Source organism: Berghia stephanieae, chromosome 2, assembly GCF_034508935.2.
Source record: "Berghia stephanieae isolate SIO BIC M18660-M18661 chromosome 2, UCSD_Bste_1.3, whole genome shotgun sequence".
Taxonomy (NCBI): domain Eukaryota; kingdom Metazoa; phylum Mollusca; class Gastropoda; order Nudibranchia; family Aeolidiidae; genus Berghia; species Berghia stephanieae.
Genome location: NC_088361.1, coordinates 35,938,675 through 35,961,174, shown reverse-complemented (window position 1 = coordinate 35,961,174; position 22,500 = coordinate 35,938,675). Strand labels below are relative to the sequence as shown.

The window sequence follows — 22,500 nt, the reverse complement described above, 5'->3', positions numbered from 1 at the left end:
AGTTTGCGACACATAGAGTGATAGGGGAGACAGAGGTGTGTGTGTGTGAGAGAGAGAGAGAGAGAGAGAGAGAGAGAGAGAGAGAGAGAAAGAGAGAGAGAAAGAGAGCAGAAGAGAGGAGGGCCTTGACTTATAAAAACAGATCTTATATATTTTTTAAAAGACTGTTTTAAAATTGTCTATTGACGTGTGTTTCTTGGTCAGGAATAAATGATAGTCATACAACAAATCAAAGGAACATTTCCTCTCAAAATATGAAATGTTTAGCCCATTGGCTCCATAATTTTGACATTTCAGGTAACCGTGTTTGTCAGTCTGTAGATATATCTTACCTTGATATAATATAGTTATCAAATTCTCGTCAGTCAACTAGTTTCAAATAGTTTGCTTAATGAATCAATGCTTTGTTTCAAAATATTTCACTTTAAAAATCTTATCTTTTTTGACGGAGCTAGGAACGTGGTAATACTGACGCAAATCTAGTATTCTCGTGCCAATGCGAAAATTCCCTCGTGTTTTGGAAAAATTCCACTTTCTCTCAAACGACATCGCAAGGAATCCTAATTGTGACATAAAAATTCGTCATGATAGAATTAAATATATCTACATGTTGGAATTCTTTGTTTTAGAGCATGTCTTTTTGTTTTCTTATCTTATCTTTTTGCGGTAATCTTTGCTGCAGGTAGAATTAGATCCCTTGAACTTGACAATCATACGTTGACAAAACATATTTCGTTATATTTTGATCAGAAAATTATAATTCATATATTTGGCAGATTACGCAAGGTATCTCCTCTCCCCCCCCCCCCCCCCCCCCCTACCCCCGCGGCTCCAACTTGTCAATTTTTTTTTTCAAATGTGAAACTAAGAATTTCATTCTTTTTTTATAGGATTATAATGATCCTAATCGGTCGATATTGGAATTGATAACTACCTGTCCAAAATGAAATAAAGTGTTGTGTCGAAGTCTGATACCGGTGGCTCTATTCTACGTGTTTAAATTCATGGCTGTATACTCGATGGATTTGTTTACTTCTTAGAGAAAGATATGGTCGCAAATAGAAAATAAAAATTTGAAGTTAATCTCAAGAGCGGTGGGGGAGGAAATCCGAAACGGTTAGTTTTTATACCACAACCAGAGCAAGGTCAGTGACTCACTAAATATAGGTTATAGATAGAACGAAGATGACGTTTCTCAAGGCTTTGTTATTTTCTTTTGCCATCCGCGTTTGTGAGTGATTCTCACTAAACTGTATTAACTAGACTATAAAAGTTCATGGTTACACATAGTTTTATGTGTTGGTCCGTTATACTTCCCGATGGCAATGTTGTGAATTTCTTAGCCAAGGGCATACTACCTATGAAATGGTGAAAATTGCAATGAAATACGAAATAAAGATGAAATTAGTGCTACTGTACGAGACATCCCGGTACATTACTCGGGTATAGATAGAAAGAAGTTGACGTCACTCTGTTCTTTGTTATTGTTTTTTGCCATCTACGTTTATGAGTATTACGCTTCAACAGTCATGACGTCACTTCCCTCATAATGACGCATGGTAACTTAATAACTGGCTCTAAACTATTGGGACAATGGCGGACGCCCTTATGAAACATTTCTCCGACAAGCATAAAAGTGTGTCCAGAGGTGAAAAACATTATAAATATGATCATGTTTTGACTCTTATACATTCTGATCATTCGACATATGAAAAGTTCTAGCCAGCATGAAGAATAAAAAGAACCGATTTTCTTTGTTCAGAACCACGATGGCCGCCGTTGCTGGGCGACGTGACATCAGACTATTGAATCCAATTCTCACTTAACTGTATTGTACAGACTATAAAAGTTCATGGTTACACATAGTTTTGTGTGTTGGTCCGTTATACTTCCGGATGCAATGCTGTGAGCCTTTTAGCCATACTATCTATATAGCTATTTTACGTTTTAAATGACCCAGTGTGATCCAGGTGTTGAAAACAGACTCTAAATCAAACGCATGTCATCTTTGAATAAAACTGGCATTCCGACAGTTCTGCCAAATTACATTATACCCTGTGGCCAAAATATTTCACTCACTATATCTCGTTTGATTAAAATAGTCCTCACATGAAAAAAAGAACCCCAAAATTTTAACAAAAATTAATGTACCCGAGATTTTGAAAATAAATCTTGGGTTTGGGAGTGTGTGAAAAGTTGGGGCTCATTTTATTCAGATCGATGTAGAATGAACGAAATTGATTTCATTCAGCAATTTGTTATTGTTTTTAGCCATCCATTCTTATGAGTGGTTCTCATTAAAGTGTATCAATTAGACTATAAACGGTCAAGGTTACACAAAGTTTTGTGTGTTGGTACGTTATATCCGGCTGGCGGAATGTTGTGAGTTAATTACTTAAGCGCGCAGGATCTACAAGAGGTAACTGTTTTCTGGCCAAGTTGATAAAAAAAAGTATTTAGCCAGATCACCTCAGTTGTTCATTATCAGAAGAGAGAGAGAGAGAGAGAGAGAGAGAGAGAGAGAGAGAGAGAGGAGAGAGAGAGAGAGAGAGAGGAGAGAGAGAGGGAGAGAGAGAGAGGGGGGGGAGAGAGAGAGAAGGAGAGAGAGAGAGAGAGAGAGAGAGAGAGAGAGAGAGAGAGAGTCCTGATAACACGTCATGACACTGGCTTCCGTTGTCAGATGTAGGTAGGCATCCTTCCGTCTCAAGAGAAGATGGTTTGCGCCCTGTATGGCTTTAGTCTCATCAGTCTTGTTGAGAGCAACGACGGGTGTGACTCAGCAGACCAATCCTTGCATGGCAGTCTCTACCGCAGTTGTTGCACACATAGTTTGACTGTGTGTTTGGTATTTGGATCTGCTGCCTCTCTTTCCTCCTTGCTCTCCTCTCCTCAAACTTCATCTTTCTCCTCTCCTTACCTCTCTTCACTCCCTCCATCACCGCATATCTCCAGCCGTTGCGGTCGTCAGCAAGCGACTCCCAGGTGTTTGAGTCGATGCCTGTCAATTTCATGTCTCGTTTGCAGACATCATAGAAGCGCAGAGCTGGCCGTCCAGAAGCTAGTTCACCGTACATGATGTCTTTGGGTATGCGTCCATCGTCCATCCTGTGTACGTGACCAAGCCATCGCAAACGTCGCTGGCAGAGCATGAGATGCATACTGAGGGAGTTCGCTCTTTCTAGCACTGCATTGTTAGTGAGTCTGTCCTGCCACCTGATGCCAAGAATTCGTCGTAGACAGCGAATGTGGAAGTTTTCCAGGCGGTTCTCCTGTCTGGCATATGTTGTCCAGGATTCACTGCCATACAGTAGGCTACTGAGTACACATGCCTGGTATACTCTGAGTTTGGTATTCAAAGTGAGTTGGTTGTTGGTCCACACTCTCTTGCTCAGTTGTGCCATGACAGCGGCAGCTTTGGCGATGCGCTTGTCTAATTCTGCATCAAGTGAGAGGTTGCTGGTGATGGTTGTGCCCAGGTATGTGAAGTGATCAGTGACTTCTAGCTCCTCGTTGTCAATGTAAATTGCTGGTATAGAGGGGACATCCTGACACATTACATTTGTTTTCTTGATGCTGATCGTCAGCCCGAATTCCCTGCATGCGTGGGAAAACCTGTCCATCAGCCGCTGGAGGTCTTCCTCGGTATGCGCGCATAGAGCTGCATCATCTGCAAATAGCATTTCCCTTATGAGGACTGTGCGAACCTTGGTCTTTGCTCTCAGCCGTGCCAGATCAAACAGCTTCCCATCACTTCTGGTGTGTAAGTGGACTCCTTCTGGGGACTCTTTGAATGCAAACTTCAGCAGTAAGGAAAAAAATATACCAAACAAAGTCGGTGCGAGGACACAGCCTTGTTTCACGCATGGGGAAAGGTTCAGAGGCTCCACCGTCGTAGCTAATGGTGCCCTTCGTGTTGTCGTGGAATGAGGCAATGATGCTAAGCTGCTGAGGAGGACAGCCAATCTTCTTTAGCAGCTGGAAAAGGCCCTTCCTGCTTACAAGGTCAAATGCCTTTGTCAGGTCAATAAATGCAATGTAGAGGGGCATCTGCTGTTCTCTGCATTTCTCCTGAAGTTGACGTACTGAGAAGATCATGTCCACTGTCGACCTCTTGGCTCTGAAGCCACACGTTCGGCGAGGACTTGCAGTCGAGCGAGGACAACGCGCGCAAAGACTTTACCCACAATGCTCAGTAGAGAGATTCCCCTATAGTTATTACAGTCACTACGGTCTCCTTTGTTTTTGTAGAGGGTGATAATCTTGGCATCGCGCATATCCTGGGGTACTTTGCCTTCTCTCCAGCAAAGATATAGGAGTTTATGTAGTGGTTCCAAGAGGGCTGGCTTTCCACATTTGATGATTTCGGGTGGAATGCTGTCGTCACCGGGTGCTCTGCCACAGGCCAAAGCATCGATTGCTTTGCTGAGCTCCTCCATAATTGGTTCTGCGTCTAGTTCTTCCAGTACTGGCAGTTCTTCAATTGCGTCTAACGCTTTTTAGGTGACAGAGTTTTCTCTGGCGTAGAGTTCCAAGTAGTGCTCTACCCATCTTCCCATCTGCTTGTCCTTGTCTGTGATGGCTTCCCCTGTCTTGGATTTAATAGGCGCAGTTTTCTTTGTAGATTTGCCTGTCTTCTGTTTGATGCCCTCATACATGGCCCTTATGTTGCCACTGTCAGACGCTTGCTGGATGTTGTCCGACAACTGAAGCCAGTAGTTGTTGGCGCAACGTCGTGCTGTTTGCTGTGCTTTGCTGCGTGCAGCTCGCAACGCCTGCAGGTTCCTCTGACTTGGTTTTTGTTTATAGCTGACAAGTGCGCTGCGCTTGGCATCAATGACTGGCTCCATCTCAGTAATATTGGCTTCAAACCAATCATTGTTCCTGTGCTCCTTTCTGCCGTATGTCAGTACTGCAGTGCTGTTGATGGCGTTTCTAAGAGAGTTCCAGCTGTCCTGTGCGTTTTGTTCTGCTTTTCTATGAGCTGTGTCGAGATTCTTCTCAAGTTGCTCGTTGAACTCTATATTCTTTTCCCGGTAAGCTGTCTTGCTGATATTGATCCTGGGCTGGCCCTTTCTCTTTGAGTGATGAAGTTTCTTTGGTGTCAGTTTCACCCTTGTGGCAACCAAAGAGTGATCTGTGTCGCAATCAGCGCTTTGATAGGACCTGGTTTTGCAAACATTGTTAAGAGAATCGCGCTTAGTGATGATCATGTCCAGCTGATGCCAGTGTTTTGACCTTGGATGTCTCCATGACACCTTGTGACATGCCTTGTTCTGGAAGTAGGTGTTCGTCACGCATAGTTTGCGATAGCAGCAGAGTTCAAGAAGCCTCTGACCATTCTCATTCATCTTTCCTATACCGTGGTGCCCAAAACGGTTGGCCATGATTCTCTGTCGGCACCAACTCGCGCATTGAAGTTGCCAAGAAGGTAGATGTGCTCCACTTCTGGGATATTGTTGACAATGGCGTCTAATGACTCATAGAATTGGTCCTTTACTTCAACCGAAGCTTGCAGTGTTGGGGCGTAGACGCAAACAAGGTTCACCGAGCCCTGCATGGATGACAGGCGTAGCTTTAAAATTCTCTCTGTGCCGTCGGTTGGCGGTTCGATCATAGGAAGCAATGTATGGCGTACTGCAAACCCAACACCGTGCTCCCTCACGTCTTCTGTGCCTTTTCCTTGCCAGAAGAATGTAAAGTGTTTCTCCTTCAGGGATCCCCTCTCTGGGAGTCGCGTTTCCTGCAAGGCTGCTATGTCGATGTTCAGTCTGTTAAGTTCATTATCAATTACTGCTGTTTTTCGAGCATCGTCCATGGCCTGAAGGTCATCTGTCAGTCCTGAGCGCATAGTTCTTACATTCCAGCTTGCTAATCGAAGAGCTGGGGACTTCGTTTTCTTTTTCGTTTGCTTGCCTGGTACACAGTTTAACGATCCACTTGTCAAGCTTGCAAGCTCTAAGCTCCAGGCACCCTCTGAAGCAGGCAGATCGTGGCGGGTCAACACCTTTCTGGCTGGGGGCTGCCCAGCTTGGGGCGGGCGGTAGCTGACCAGTAGGATTACGATGATCCCTCCCACCGTCGAAGACAACCCGTAGCGTCCAACTCTACGCCAATCGAGCAAGGACTTATCACTCGTAGACTGCTGTCTTCCGTGTTGTTACTCTTCACCGGTGAAGGTGAGACTGGAGTGTCCTCTCCAGGGCGCGGCCTGGGCAAAGTATGTGGAGATCCTGGGCTGCCCAGTAACCAGAACCTCCCTCTCTTCCTCCCTGGTGTGGTCCAAAGGATCGCACAGCGATACGTTTGGCATCAGTTTGGATGCAGGTTTCTGTTAGGTTTACTCCTTAGCCTTTCTTCCTCCCGAAGGTATCCACAAGGCAGTGGAGCCATACATCGATGGCTAGGGAGAGTATGAGTTATAGGGGTAGGTTAAGAAAAGTAAGGACATACAGAAGACACCACACTACAGAATGAGTGTGAGGTGGGTGGGTGAGGAGCAGAGCGTGTACCACTCACCGTGGGTTCTGACTCCTGCACCTTAAGAGGAAGGGGTCCCACCTACTCCCTAACCCGGTTATACCGCCGGGGACTCGGTCGCGCCCATAACAAACTCAGTAGAAACAGGGAACACCACGGGAAGGTGCTGTTATGGACACAATAATGCATGAGAGGCCATATGCAATAATCTCTGTCAGACAGGATTACGCGGCAATCAATGCACCTGGAAATGAGAGGCGTTGGGTTCGAAATGCACACTAATTTCCTTTCAGCAAGCGGGACGTCCGGCCCAGACCTTGCAGCTCCCAGATGAGTGTTTGAAATAAATTGAAATAACATTAATATATTATTTTAACCATGTAATTGCCGGACTGGAAAAACATAAACATTTTAAAAATTTGACCAGAAAACTCATCCTTCAAAATGCCCTTGCCTTGGCAAAAACTCTCAAACCTGGGCCTTCACGAAGTCCTATGTTTGAGAATTCTAGCTTAGATGAGGGTCATTTAAATTGATTGATATTTGAAAGACGAGTTTTCTGGCCAATATCGAAATACCTGTTTTTTCACAGAACACGGCAGTTAATGATTAAATGTTTGATATCTTGTTTGAACAATAATTTATCCCATCTGCATTTTTTCCTTTATTTTTTCTGTGAACTGTTTACACTATGCCAGGACCGAATCGATATAATTTCATTATTTCTAGTATTCCGAATGTTTTGATCAAAAAATTTTAGTCTGACTTTGAAACTCAATTATGGTTTAGAAATTTAATTTGTATGATTTGTAAAAATAGGATTTGTAAAATTACTGTTTGATAATAAGATTTAATTTTTGAATTTGAACGAATGTTACATTAAGTACTATGTTTGATATTTTCTTATGTGTCTTCATTTGTATATGTGTTTGTGTGTCTGTATATATATATATATATATATATATATATATATATATATATATATATATATATATATATATATATATATATATATTTGTCGGACAAATGCCAACTGAGGAAATGAAGGACATTGAAACGTTCGTTTTGGCTTTAAAATCCGTGAGTGAATTTATTTATTTTTATATGCTCTAACCGAAACGTTCGAGCACTCTCGTACCTACAAGTAACCACTAACAATCATATATATATATAATATATATATATATATATATATATATATATATAAGGTCATACAAAATCTGTGTTTATAAGAATATCAATGGAAATCAGGGCCAGACTTGCAATAATACAACTATTATCTCTCAATCAACCATGTTGAGGATACGTTTTTCTCGGTGAACGATCTCAGTTTAGTGCCTTGGCGAGATCAATAAATGTTTAATCTCACACCACCACAAAATCTGACAAGAATGACACCTGATATAGGTTGGAGGAAGAGACATCATCAGATAGACAGAAACAGTCTACTTTCCTCAATGACTGCCAGAGGGAAGATATGTATGAATTATGGCTGCATTATCTCTATGGACCCTTGCCGTGAATGAGTGTTACTTCGAGTGTGTCAGTCTGTTTCTATTATCCAGTAAGTAATTTGTTTCCATAAATCTAGATGTCCAGTGCAAGCGTTTTAAGCTTTTAATGTCATGTATGTTAAGGTGTGAGGCAATTGTAAAGCGCTTTGAGGCTTCAGCGTTTAGCGATATAAAAGAACACTTTATTATTTATTTATTTATTTATTATTAATTGGATGTTTCCTTGTGTTGTTGAAATCAGTTCTTCGGTTGTTGATTCTAAATATATTTGATATTTTTTGAGATCTTGATTCAATGTTTTTGGAAGTGAAGTTGGTGTACGCCCTCTGTATTTGGCTCCAAGCTTGAAGTATTCATTTTTTTGTGCTGGAATATTTTCATCGCGCCGGAACATGTCCAAACAGTTTCGATTTTGTTTCTTTATTCGCATTCTGACTGTACTCTGCATCTGTCATATACAGCTTCATTACTGATTTTGTCTGGCCGTTGTACCCTAATAACTCGTCTCAATTGTTTGCGATGAAGGAAGTCCAGGGTGTCCAAAATCTTTTTGTAAGACCCCACGTACCAGCGCAGAGGTGGGTGATCGAACTCAGTACCTTTCGGATACGAAGCATAAAAAGTACCGCTGAGCCACGCTGCCCCCTGAGTGTATGTATTTATGTAATCATTTATGTTTTTACTGATTATCTTATTGGTGAAGAATGGTCTTTGAGTCCAAAACGTCTCATGTTTGGTATATTTTACTTTTATGAAGCTGTTATATTCATTTTTGTTTATAACTATTTCCATTTCTATAACCCAAGGGATCCTCAATAATAATTGTGACTCGATGCGTCAATCTGGTAGGTCGGGATATGAACCATATGTCAACAATTGACTTCAAAGTAAAATTGATCAGAAGTGTGAAATTAATACTAAGCTGCTATAGGTTGTGCGTGGACTGTAAAAGGTAATGCATAAAAATGAATATAACAGCTTTGAAAAAGAAAGAACAAAATGCCAAACCCGGGACGGTTTGGCCTCCAAACCCTTGTTCAAGCCAACAACAAAAATCGATAAACTATATGAAAACACTATGTATTTATGTTTACATTGGGTTTTTTGTTATTGACTAAAGACGGCTTATGAGTCCGAAACGTTCCAAGCTTGGTATTTGTTCTTTTTTAAAGTATTATATTCATTTTTATTTATTACTTTTTAGAAATGTGAAGTGTTGAATTTAGGAATTTCATGAAACTCTATTGATTCTACTCAAAAAATAAAAAATGGAGCATGTATATATTGCAATAATATCAATTAAACGTGCTCAAAGTGCTTTACAAGGTGTTCCTAGTTAACAGAAACACTGAACATATAGGACGAAATATGACGCCTATATTTTTTTACTTGGACTTTGATAGACAACGATATTACAAACAACGTACTCATTTTTACACTTGAGTACGGTGAACGACTGTGAGTAAAGAGCCTTTTCCTAGGACTCAACTATGCGTTGATTAGAGCGGGACTCGAGCCCTGAACTTTCCAATCCGAAGGCGTCTGTCATACCACGAGACGACTAAGCCGCACAAACACCAAAGCCAAATTTAAAAGTGTAAGCGGCTATGTGGTCTTGTGGTATGACACTAGCTTTCGGATCGGAAGGTCCTGGGTTCGAGTCTTGCTCGGTGCATAGTTGAGTCCTTGGAAAAGGCTCTTTACTCACATTCTCTCAACGTACCCAGCTGTAGAATGAGGACCTGGCCGTTAACAGCGTTGTCGCTGTCCGAAAATAATTGTAATACCGCCTAACAGGCGTCATGTTCAGTCCTAATTGTTAAGTGTTGCTGTTGGCCAGGGAGCCCTTGTAAAGCGCTTTGAGCACGTTGAGTGGATATTGCGCTATATAAAAGCTCATTTTTTAAAAGGTCACTCCAACGTGATACCGCTTTGAGACGTTGAGTCACAACTGTTCTAAGCCTCATGTCGTTTGAAATACTATTTTTGTCAGAGACGACCTTCCTTTAGAGCCATGAAGCCTATACAGCCTAAGATTGTCTTGCTTTCTCTGGCGTTCAATGGGCAATAACCGCCTTTACCCTTTGAATAAACGCTTGTCTACCAGAAAGTACTATTTTAGGCTAGATCTAACAATTTTAGTAACTCCATCACTACTGCGTAGCTAACGTGATCAGAAAAAAACCGACTCCGCCGGAATTCAAATTGAATTTCGTTTATATGTGAGTTGAATACTTAACTCATCGAGATATGAAGTTAACCAATTTCTTAAAGAACACCTTTCAAATCTCCCCAGCTTGATTTGGACCTTAGGATTTTACAAAAATGGCAAAATGTGTCTTTAAAATAATTCTCTGCCGCAGGGATTCTGGATGGCTTAATTGGTAAAGCACCTGACTCACCATAAACCCCAAATATTGACAAACGAAGTTGACGCCACTCAGCTCTTTGTTTTTTAGACAGCCATTTTTATGAGTAGTTCTCACGAAATGTTATCAATCAGACTATAAACGTTCAAGGTTACACACACTTTTATATGTTGTTACCTTATATCCGGCTGGCAAATATTGTGAGGATTTTGGCTAATCGCAAAGCATCAATAGGACGATGTTCTTGCTGGCAGATGTTTAACTTAATTTATTTAACTCAAACGTCAACCATTGATAGATATGTTTCGGATAAACCACTTTTAGTAACAACATGTGGCCTTTGTTTACTCCAAATCCTGCAAAGATAGAGTGGTGGTGCCCTATCTTGCAACTTATTCCTGTGTAACGCTTTTACCATAGAGTTTGCTTTGAAGCCAGGAAAATATTCATTTGTTGTTTTCTTTTGTGAGGAAAACAATATCAATGGACAGTTCCAACTTGTAATTAAATGATAATAAAAAATATCGTTCATGGAAATAATATATTGATATCACTGGTTTTTGTGTGATACTGTCACAAAATATTATGAACTGAGTTTGAGAATACGAGGTCTATATCATATTTGGCAAAAAAGAAATAAACTTTACAACAGACTGGTGTCTTATCCATAGGGGAACAAGCAATTTTACTGGCATGCGGAATGCGGGTTAAACGCTGGCGCTGATATGACCTTCATGAATGTGTTGCAAGCGCCGTAAAACCCTTTAAAAAACAAAACATAAAACTCTGGTTCCAAAAGCCTTATTAGTTTGAAAGTACTTTAAAAATATCTTTGCAGAAAAATGTGAGAATTACGAAAAATTAAAAAAATAATTTTACCTTTCTTAATAAGGGAGGAATCGGTTGACTGCAATATATTTTTCTTAATCTTCACTGTCGTTTAAATATTTACAACATCTGTACACAAGTAATATAGCATAATCAGCGTTCGCTTATATCTGCAAGATGTCGGTAACTGATATTTATTTCAACTAGATTGAAAAAACGAGTAGAATAATAGCAAGGATTCCTAGACATGTCTCTCTTTGCAATGTGGAACCAGTTACAAATCCAGTTCAAAAAGCCACAATCATTAAAACAGATTTAGCTTAACAAATTCCTACTACGCTTTTTTGTTTGATTTACGTGTGAGGAAGCTAAATATGACTTTTTTAAAACTATGTCCATTTTGCATAACATTTCTACTATGGAGCTTCCCTAAAACGAATAATTATTAGGTAAAAGGAAAACGTTCTTTAATGTATGGTGTTCAAAAATGAAATCAGTAAAATGCTCAATGATACAGATATTAAACTTTAACCATTTTTATAATATTATCAGGATTGTCGATAAATATGAGTGATATTAATTTGTTTCCGGAAATGAAGAAGTCAGTGGTATTTCACTTTTAAGCCATTTTCAACATATTTTCGATAATATTCTGGCCGTCTCTCCTTTTGTAAATCAGTCTGCTGTAGATTTCCGATGGAACAAGAATAGGAAGAAGAAGAGGAAGAAGAAGAAGAAGAAGAAGAAGAAGAAGAAGAAGAAGAAGAAGAAGAAGAAGAAGAAGAAGAAGAAGAAGAAGAAGAAGAAGAAGAAGAAGAAGAAGAAGAAGAAGAAGAAGAAGCAGCAGCAGCAGAAAAAAAAAGAAAAAGGAGGAGGACGAGGAGGAGGAGGAGGAGAAAGAAGAGGACGAGGAGGAGGAGGAGGAGGAGAAGGAGGAGGAGGAAGAGGAGGGCGATGGCGAGGAGAAGGAGGTTTCACCTTTACAGCACTCTTCAAGTATATATATATATATATATATATATATATATATATATATATATATATATATATATATATATATATATTATATATATATATATATATATATATATATATATATATATATATATATATATATATATATATTATAAACTTGGTATGTTAAATATTCTAGAAATTTAACAGGTTCACTGCCTTGTAATTAGCATGCATAATACATGAAAATATGTTAAGGAATTTGTGCAGGTAATTGTTAATTTGTAAACAGAGCAACAAATTAGGCTTTTATTGACAATGATTCATAAAAGGAATGCAGTAAGCCAGAAAACTTTCGATAATGTGAGAAGGAACAATTAGGCAAGACAGCGTTTTTTAAATTGTTTTTTTTTTTTTTTTTGTAATTACTAACCAACATATTAGACATGCGTCTGTTAAAATGCGGCTATGTCTGTCTTGTGGTACGACACTCTGTAGGTCCAGATTCGAACCTCGCTCTGAACAGCACATAGTTGAGTCCTGTGAAAAGACTCTTTCTTCACATCATCTCACCGCACTCTGGTATAAAATGAGTACCTAGCTGATAACACCATTGTCTCTGTCCAAGAAAATGTAATATCGCCTAACAGGCGTCATGTCTCGTCCCACATGTTTCGTGTTCCTGTTGGCTAGGGACCCGTTGCAAGGCGCTTTGACCACGTTTAGTGAATATTTCGATTTAAATATGCTTGAGTTTTTGTAATTATAAATGAATTGTTATAAGAACTTAAGGCATTTCATTTTTTGTTTAACTAGAAATTACATTGAAGATTATAGAGTTTATAAAAGTCTATTTAAAGATGACATATTACGCTTAGATATGGCAGAAAACACATTTTGACCCGTTAACCCGACGAGACGAAATTATTTCTTTCAAATCATATACTTTTTATTTCTTCTTATTATGCATTTATCTAGTTCCAGGTGCAGTCTTGAGAGTTCTCAACATGAGACCGATAACAGAGATACAATTTGAACCTCACTCCTAGCTGTACACTAACAAACACTTTTTTTTTCATTATGACTCGCCTCTTTGCCTCTGCCCATCAATAAAGAAGGAGCAAATCTGAGAATTCGAAGAGTGTCGTTTTTGGGATTTAAAGAAGAAAAAACGAAAAAAATAAACCAATATATATATATATATATATATATATATATATATATATATATATAGAGAGAGAGAGAGAGAGAGAGAGAGAGAGAGAGAGAGAGAGAGAGCGCAATATCCACTAAACGTGCTCAAAGCGCTTTACAAAGCTTTCCTGGCCAAAAGCAACACATACCATGTAGGACGAGATGTGACCCCTGTTAGGAGATATTACAATTTTATTTTCGGACAGATACAACGCTGTGAACGGCCAGGTACTCATTTTACACATGAGTACGGTAAGAGAATGTGAGTAAAGAGCCTTTTCCAAGAACTAAACTATGCACCGAGGTAGGCTCGAACCCAGGACCTTCCGTGCAGAAAGCGAGTTTCATACTACAAGACAACATAGCGGCACAATCACAAAAACATTTTGAAATACCATTTTTACTACAGTGAAAATACGTGTCTTACTAGTCTCTATAGCAGATTAGAATTAAATCGCAAAGGGTTGCTGTAACAACTATTATTATTATTTCCCAGAACATAGGAATATGTTGTGATGAATTTATAACAATAGCAATTTATTACACCAAACAAGTCTTAGATTTAACTGGATCAATTCAGACGGCTATAAATAATAATATTAAAATGTTTTTAAAATAATATATATAATTCAAAATGGCCTGACGGGAGAATAGAGGCATCTAGCACATTTACTTTCCATCACACACACGTGTACTTATTTTCAGGTCTGATAACCCAACTTATCATGTTAATTTAGTTGTTGTAATGAACTATTTCTCTCAAACCAACACACACTGTTACAACAATGCTAAATCAAGCCCATAATTCCGTTCTGTTATCAGACCTGCAAATATTTGCATATAGCATGCGCGATTGGGAAAACGTCCATAATTTAAAAACGCAAGAATGCGAGAAATCCATATTATGTGATTTTTTAAAAAATCTAATAATAAAGCCATTGGATTGTATTGACAAATGACAGCTGTATTTGATTTGTTAATGGCTGATGTTTTAGGCCTTGCAATTTATTCAATTAGTTGGTGATTTGATTTTTTCTGTTCTTCTTTTGTTTTTTTGTTTTTTTTGTTTTTTTTCTCTCCTTTATTTTTTTCTATCATTCTTATGATTTGGTGTTTAATTTATCTTTGGAGTGTTTTATTTTTATTTGTGTCTGAAAATGAATCCATGGTTAGAATGATGACAATATCTAAGTTTGAATATGGCGCATATAGCACTCTATGATAAAAATTGTAAATGGTGTTATCAGCTAGGTACTCATTTTATACCTGAGTGTGGTGAGATGATGTGAAGAAAGAGTCTTTTCACAGGACTCAACTATGTGCTGTTCAGAGCGAGGTTCGAATCTGGACCTACAGAGTGTCGTACCACAAGACAGACATAGCCGCATTTTAACAGACGCATGTCTAATATGTTGGTTAGTAATTACAAAAAAAAAAAAAACAATTTAAAAAACGCTGTCTTGCCTAATTGTTCCTTCTCACATTATCGAAAGTTTTCTGGCTTACTGCATTCCTTTATGAATCATTGTCAATAAAAGCCTAATTTGTTGCTCTGTTCACAAATTAACAATTACCTGCACAAAATCCTTAACATATTTTCACGTATTATGCATGCTAATTACAAGGCAGTGAACCTGTTAAATTTCTAGAATATTTAACATACCAAGATTATAATATTATATATATATATATATATATATATATATATATATATATATATATATATATTATATGACATAATTCAACCCACTTTATTTAATGAGACTAAAATAACAGAGTATTAAAAAAAATAACTAGGCCTCTACAGGACATTGAAAAATAATTGTATAATTGGCGTGTTGTTTCGGACAGAGATAATCATACTTTCATCTATTTTAGGCTAAGTTAAATAGTTCGGGTAGCTCGGTTTGTTAGTTCTGGCGTCCTATCCAAAGGAGAGTAAGAATTATTTTTGTCCATTCACGCTAGAAAAACTGGGATAAACTCAGATTTTATAAGCGAAATAGTTCTGAAGTATTTAACTACTTTAAATGGTATTTGCAAAGGGCGCTTTTTATGTCACTTTGAGAATATAAATCTATATGCCTTCCCACTCCAACCTGGGTGATTTACCTAAGATGGACTTTGGAACAATTTATTATCGATGGTCAGTGAATCAAACCTCTGGTCTCGATTTTCACGATCGGCGGATCAAAACTATGAATTCTAGAACACACGAGCTTTGCGCACCAGGCTTTATTTAATTTTGGGCGGATCAGACCTCTGTTTTGCGCACCATGTAAATAAAACATGGTGCGCAAAGCTCGGATGTCGACTTCACAGTTTTGATTCGCCGATCGTGAAAATCGGAAATTCAGAGGTTTGACCATCGCTATGCTGATTTGAGGAGAATAAATAGACATGGCTTCTTAAAATGGGAATAACAAAAATCTTACATTTCTTGTAAATTTAAATCCTTAAAAAAGATTTTGCGTTTGACCACGTCAATATTATGTTGAGACGACGGGTCACACTAATGACTTGATGCATACCAATACGCAGTGTGTGGGGTGTGAAGTGTTTATGACTAAGAACGACGTACACATAGTTATAGCAGGTCTGACAATCGAACGCAATAGAAATCAACAGTCGTGACGTCACTTCCCTCGTAATGACGCATCGTTATTTAGTAACTGGTTCTAAACTATCGGAACAATTTCGGCCACCCTTATTCCGACAAGCATAAAAGTGTATCCAGGGGAGAAAAATATTATAAATCTGATCATGTGTTGAATTTTATACATTCTGATCACATGACATGTGAAATATTTCTAACCAGTATAAAGAATAAGATGTACCGATTTTCTTTGTTTAGAACCAAGCTGCTCGTTGCTAGGCGGATGTGACATCAGACTATTGAATCATATAAGTGGATGCGTCGGTTTGAGTATTTCTATTACAACAGTGAACCTATAAAAAATTGGAATATCAAAGTTCACGTTGACTAGGAATGATAATCAATTTGGATAATGTTATCAATATGTATTGAAGAAAAACATAAATTTACCAAAATAAGTTAGCGTTGTTTAGATGACAATTGCTAAATATATGTATGGACTGATTCGTGATTTTGATATCATAAACTGCTGTGTATTTACTGCTGTTGTGGGGAGTGGGGGGGGGGGGTGGAGTCAACAATAGCAAAATATCTCTGTTACAACAATGACAACGAATCACTTAATTGCGTTATCAGACGTGTAAATATGTAGGCATCGATTTTAACCATTAAATGTGTTTTAAAGGTACGCGAGGATAAAAATAACAGTAATGGAAATTGCTTCTATGATAAAAAGGAAATTCATAATCTTTTTGTTTGCGAACCTTTTAAACATTCCATAAATTGCATGGTGTGATTAGAGGGGCAGAAATTGAATATATTTATTTATTGCGATAAGGTTCATAAAAACCACTCACCCACTCATCTATACACACACACACACACACGCGCGCGCGCGCGCTCGCGCGCGACACTCATAAACACATATGCATACACTCAACAGTCTCCAACACTTATTCTCTCTCTCTCTCTCTCTCTCTCTCTCTCTCTCTCTCTCTCTCTCTCTCTCTCTCTCTCTCTCTCTCTTTCTTTCTTTCTTTTTTTCTCGTATATATATATATATATATATATATATATATATATATATATATGAATCATGTCGGGTGCGATAAACAAAAATTCGGAAATGTTTAGAACAGTGTATATATTACTGAAGCAACAAAACTAAATAAAATTCAGGTCTGAAATTATACCACAATCAAAATCATTTATTAAAATTATGTACACAATTTTTCAGAAAATTGTGAAGAAAAATTCGAATCTCATGATTGTTTTAATTCATACACTGCCTGCCTGTTTGCCAATACGAAGATTTGAGACGTATTTCTAATATTATGATGTGATCTGTCGATCCCCTATTGTACTTCATGTCTGAGCGTAGTCTTTTTTCTCCAATGATCCAAACATCTTCTTGTCTTTAATTTTAATATAATTGTCTTCAATCCCATGCGTTTTGAATTGATTCTTTGAATTTCGCTTCCTAGTCGAACAGTGTGAGGCGCTAATAAACAATTTTAGGCATCATTGACTATTGTTTCCAGTCAGAACCCAATGGAGGTAATTCATCTTTAGAGAAAGAGAAAAGCAAATGCAATGTATGCTTTTTATTAAAATCTGTGTGACATTATAAGAGGAAAATCTTATTCCAGAATGTAGTCCGAATACGTCAATTCGGTGGTCAACAAGACCAGGAAAGGTTTCAACATAGTAATAGTAATAACACTACACTGCTAAAAACAAGATGCAATATTGGATACTATTCATATTGTTATTTTGAACGTCCTTGGAATAATCAGCCGAGTATCTTAATCAATTGAAGAATTCTAATGAAAATGGCCTGAATTAACTTAAGATTTTTCTCGTTGCTCGTACATTTTTTAATGTTACTGACTTCTATTTCGGATAACTATAACATTCAAATGCATATTATATATATATATATATATATATATATATATATATATATATATATATATATATATATATATATATATATATATATATATATATATATATATATATATATATAAGGGGCAGCGTGGCTCAGCGGCACGGTCGTTGCTTCGTACCCGAAAGGTACCGAGTTCGATCATCCGCCACTGCGCTTTGTGGCCTTTAGCAAGTCACCTCACCCTAGCTGCATTTGCGGTGCTGCATTGAGGCTGACGCCTACGTTATTCCAGTCTTCCCCTGGAATAGACCCTAAAGACAAATTTCCCCTATGGAATGAATAAAAGGAATTATATATATATATATATATATATATATATATATATATATATATATATATATATATATAAATATATATTTATATATATGTATGTATGTATGTATATATATATATATATATATATATATATATATATATTTGTTTACATATGTCTGTGTGTTTGTGTGTGTTTAATCGTGAGTGTGTCTGTATGTCTTATGTATTGTAACTTATTGAGCGGAATTTCTGATGAAATATGGAAATTCTAGACATCAAATCGATAGAGTAGACACAATAACATCTAGATATACGTAGCATTTTCTTTCTCGCACAGTTGTAAACTTTCCTTTCTGCCTCCTCAGGACATTTTACGACTTGTATGCCGGACGTATTGCAATAACATTGATATCGGAATACCCTAGAGAGAGGCATTAAAAAAACAACAAGAAGTGCGAGGATGGTGTTTAACCAGTTAACTGCCACCAGTTAACTACCATGCCTTTCTAGAGTACGACAGTAAATGGGTTAAGCCTTTCCACCGTACTTTGGAAAAACCCATATTTTAAAATTTGGCCATAAACTCGTCCTTCAAATATCGTTCGATTTAAATGACCCTCATCTTGGGAAAAAAAACCCCTCTCAAATATGGGAATTCGCAAAGTTCCAGGTTTGAGAGTTGGTTTTGTTTTTGTTTTTTGGTTTTTTTTTTTTGTCCAAGATGAGCGTTATTTAAATCGATCGATATTTGAAGGATGAGTTTTCTGGCCAAAATGTTAAATATGTGTTTTTCCAGAGGACGGCAAATTTATATCAAAACGATACTTGGAGATGAAGAAGTTGCAACACGTCAATCAAACTCGGTTTTAATTTTCATGAGGATAACCAGTTCTTACGTCTCTCCGGTTTGTTTGAACTAGTTTGGGCTCAACTGTGAGTTCACACCGTTGGTGAGTAAACTTGAGAGGGGCGATGGCGGAGAGGGATATGGCATTATGCTAACCTACCAGAAGGACCCAGGTTCAAGTCCCAGTTTTGGCATCTCTTTTTTTTTCTATTGTGTAAAAGACATATACATTATTGCTCTCTTTTGTGCCACTGAACTTTATCAAAAGCCGGGTTTTTACAATTACAATTTGGTACAGAAACCAATCAAAGAATTATATAGTTCTGGACAAAACCAACACAAACTGTCACCACAATGCTCAAAATGAAATCATGTCGAGATAAACAAGTAGGAATTTTGAGCTTAACTTGTAGAATTAGAACTAAGATAGATCCTGTCATTTAGGACATGAAGTTTTATGTCCTTGGTTTTTTAAAAACATGCCTATCAAATTTCCATTTTTTCTTCACCGAGTTTTGCAATATATTTTAAGAGCTTCACATCGTTTAACTCTTAAATCAAGTAATGGATAGCAACATTTCTTTTTCTTGGTAATTCATTGTAGATTAGTTAATTATTCTCTCTCTATCTCTCTTTCTCTCTCTCTCTCTCTCTCTCTCTCTCTCTCTCTCTCTCTCTCTCTTTCTTTCTTACTTTATTCTCTTTCTAAGTCTCTCGCTCTCCTCTCTCTTTTCTCTCTCTTTCTTTCTCTCTCTCTCTCTCTCTCTCTCTCTCTCTCTCTCTCTCTCTCTCTCCTTCTTTCTTACTTTCTGTCTTTTTTTTTCTCGCTCTCCCCACTCTTTGTCTGTAAGTATTTTTTGCGAATCTCTATGTGCATGTGTGCGCGCCCACCCTCCTGCCGGTTCCTCGCAGTTCTAATTGATTTTCTCTACATTATTTATTTTTCAAGATAGTTGCTCACGTGTCCACTACTAATCAAGTTAAGATGCAATCGACCCGTTAAACCCAACTAAAGTGTGTTTACCCACTGCCAAAGGGAGATAAGAGGAACAGGTGTGATTGTACTACGTCATATTTTGTCACAGAAACGATAAGTAATGCGTTGTCCGGCAATGTTTGTATTCACCATTTTTGGCATGCGACATCAATCGGCCATTTGAATTGATAGTAATATATATATATATATATATATATATATATATATATATATATATATATATATATATATATATATATATATATATATATATATATAATTCGAATGGGCTTTTTATTTCTACACATTTTGATAAGAGGTCCAGTAAAAACATGTCAGGTTTGTTAGACGTCAACATTGAAAAGTAAAAAAAAAATTAAAAACCAAACAAACATGAGTTTTATTGTAAACTTCAGTATAATAAGCCAAGAAAAATAACATTGACTTATGGGACTTCCGATTAAACTGACCATTGATGATTCTTTACAAAAATTCCAATAATTTATAACTTAAAATGTGGTTCTTGTCGCTGGTAAAAGAAAATAAACCCTAGACGGGCACATCAGGTGCCTCTGTTAACTAGAGTTTAAAATCAGTTCTATAATAGAGAAAAGAGAGATGAAAATGTACTCTTTGAAACACGGAGTGCCAGTTTCAAGTTTCTATCACACTGACTTTTTTTTTTTTTTTTTTTTTTTTCAAAATGGCGGCGCTGAATAGCGACGCACAGTTACACCTATGTGATGAATTCTTTTGATATTTATTTGTTTCATGACAACATTTCACTCATTTACGTATTAAACGTTGTATGATTGTTCGTATTAATGAATGGTATGTACTTCAAACTTTAACGTTTAGAGTTCTGCTTCAAATCCTCGGAAAAATCGTTCGTATCAATGTTTTTGTCTGAAGGAAATCGAAATGGCGGCGGCCTTGTTTACTTCCGACACAAAAGTGCACCGCTAATTTCATCTTATTTCGCGATTTGTTGATTGAAGACCTACCTATCCTTCGCTTAATATTACATAAAGCGTTGTATGATGATTTAGAATTACAAAGAGGCATCAAAAAAAATAAACCATCCTGTTGATGAAGTGGAAAGAATTCATGGAAAAGCAATAGAAAGGAAAGCATTCTCAATTACCAACAATAAAAAACATATTTTATACCATGAATTTGGTCTTTTGCCATCTGGGAGAAGTTTTTGTCAGATTAAATGTGGAACTAACAAGTATAAATCAACGTTCGTTCCATCAGCAATAAAAATATTGAATATTTCATATGGTACAGCAAAACAAAGGATTGATGCGTTGACTGATTGACTGATTAATTTGTTTAATGTTAGATGAAGTGACCAATTGATAATGATGATAATATTTGGTGTTGAATTGCCAAGAATGTAACGAATTGAAAATGAAATGAATATGTTAATGTTGTGTATGTCGCACGCGTGAAAGAAAGAGAGGAAGAGAGAGAGAGAGAATGGGTAGAGGTGTCTGTTCAATGTTATAGTTATCATATAACGTTATAACAAGTGTAACTAAATGACAAATTGCCATATTTATGGACAATAAAGATCTATTATTATTATTATTATTATTATTATTATTATTATTATTATTATTATTATTATTATTATTATTATTATTATTATTATTATTATTATTATTATTCAAGTATCAATAATAATGATGACCCTAATCTTCATAATAATGATCAAATCTTAGAATTCTCATCCAGCCATGCAAAGTATTAGTAATAATGATTATGTACTGCAAATTATGCATATTTAACAACAAAGTGGCATTTCGTCTAACATTTTGAGAAAAAAAACCTACATCTTGATATTATAATTCTGAACAATTCTTATATTTTACTATTAGGCGTCTACATCTTATTCTTATTTTAAAAACTCATATTAAATCAACATCTTACAAAATTATAAATCACTATGCAAAAAAGACATGGTTATCAAGGCATATTCTTTTTTATATGAAGGAAAACATGGAAAAAGCTAGATTTAAGTATTAAAGATGCCTAGTATTGAAAAGTCAATGGGCTTACAAAAAGGAATAGGAATTAATTTGATGCGACTGGAGAAAAGTGTGAGAAGGACAAGGAGGGGCCATGAAATAAACTGCAAAGGTGTGCTAATCTTCCATACTTTGAATAACACGTTTTAAAAATGTTGACCTAAAACTCATCCTTTAAATATCGGTCAATTAAAATGACCCATATCTTGTCAAAGACTCTCAGTCCTATGACTTAAGCGAAGTCCCAGGTTTGAGAGGGGTTTTTTTACGTGCTGTTGGTCATTAATCGATCGATATTTGAAGGGCAAGTTTTCTGGCCTAAATGTTTAAACATGTTTAATGAGTACAGCAGTAATGCTGATGATACCGATGAATAAGATAAAAATGTCAATTTGGTGTTGATGATAATGGCAGTGAGTAAAAAAAAAAGATGGACACATACCTGACATCGTTAACACATCCATTTCAAATTTCTTTGATTAAAATCACCAGACAGAATTATAAAT

The 22,500-nt window shown here is 37.0% G+C and overlaps 2 protein-coding genes across 2 annotated transcripts in view; both read right to left on the bottom strand.

The window, feature by feature from the left end:
• The window catches only part of LOC144964796 (uncharacterized), a 186,235-nt gene that overhangs the window by 67,869 nt on the left and 95,866 nt on the right, over nucleotides 1–22,500 (bottom strand). The gene's annotated exons all lie outside the window — the stretch shown is intronic.
• On the bottom strand, nucleotides 480–5,348 carry LOC144963929 (uncharacterized). The gene is made up of 2 exons (XM_078897873.1): nucleotides 4,812–5,348; nucleotides 480–560 (listed from the first exon to the last, which is right to left on the bottom strand). The coding sequence occupies exons 1-2, from the start codon at nucleotides 5,346–5,348 to the stop codon at nucleotides 480–482; spliced, it is 618 nt and encodes a 205-aa protein (XP_078753999.1).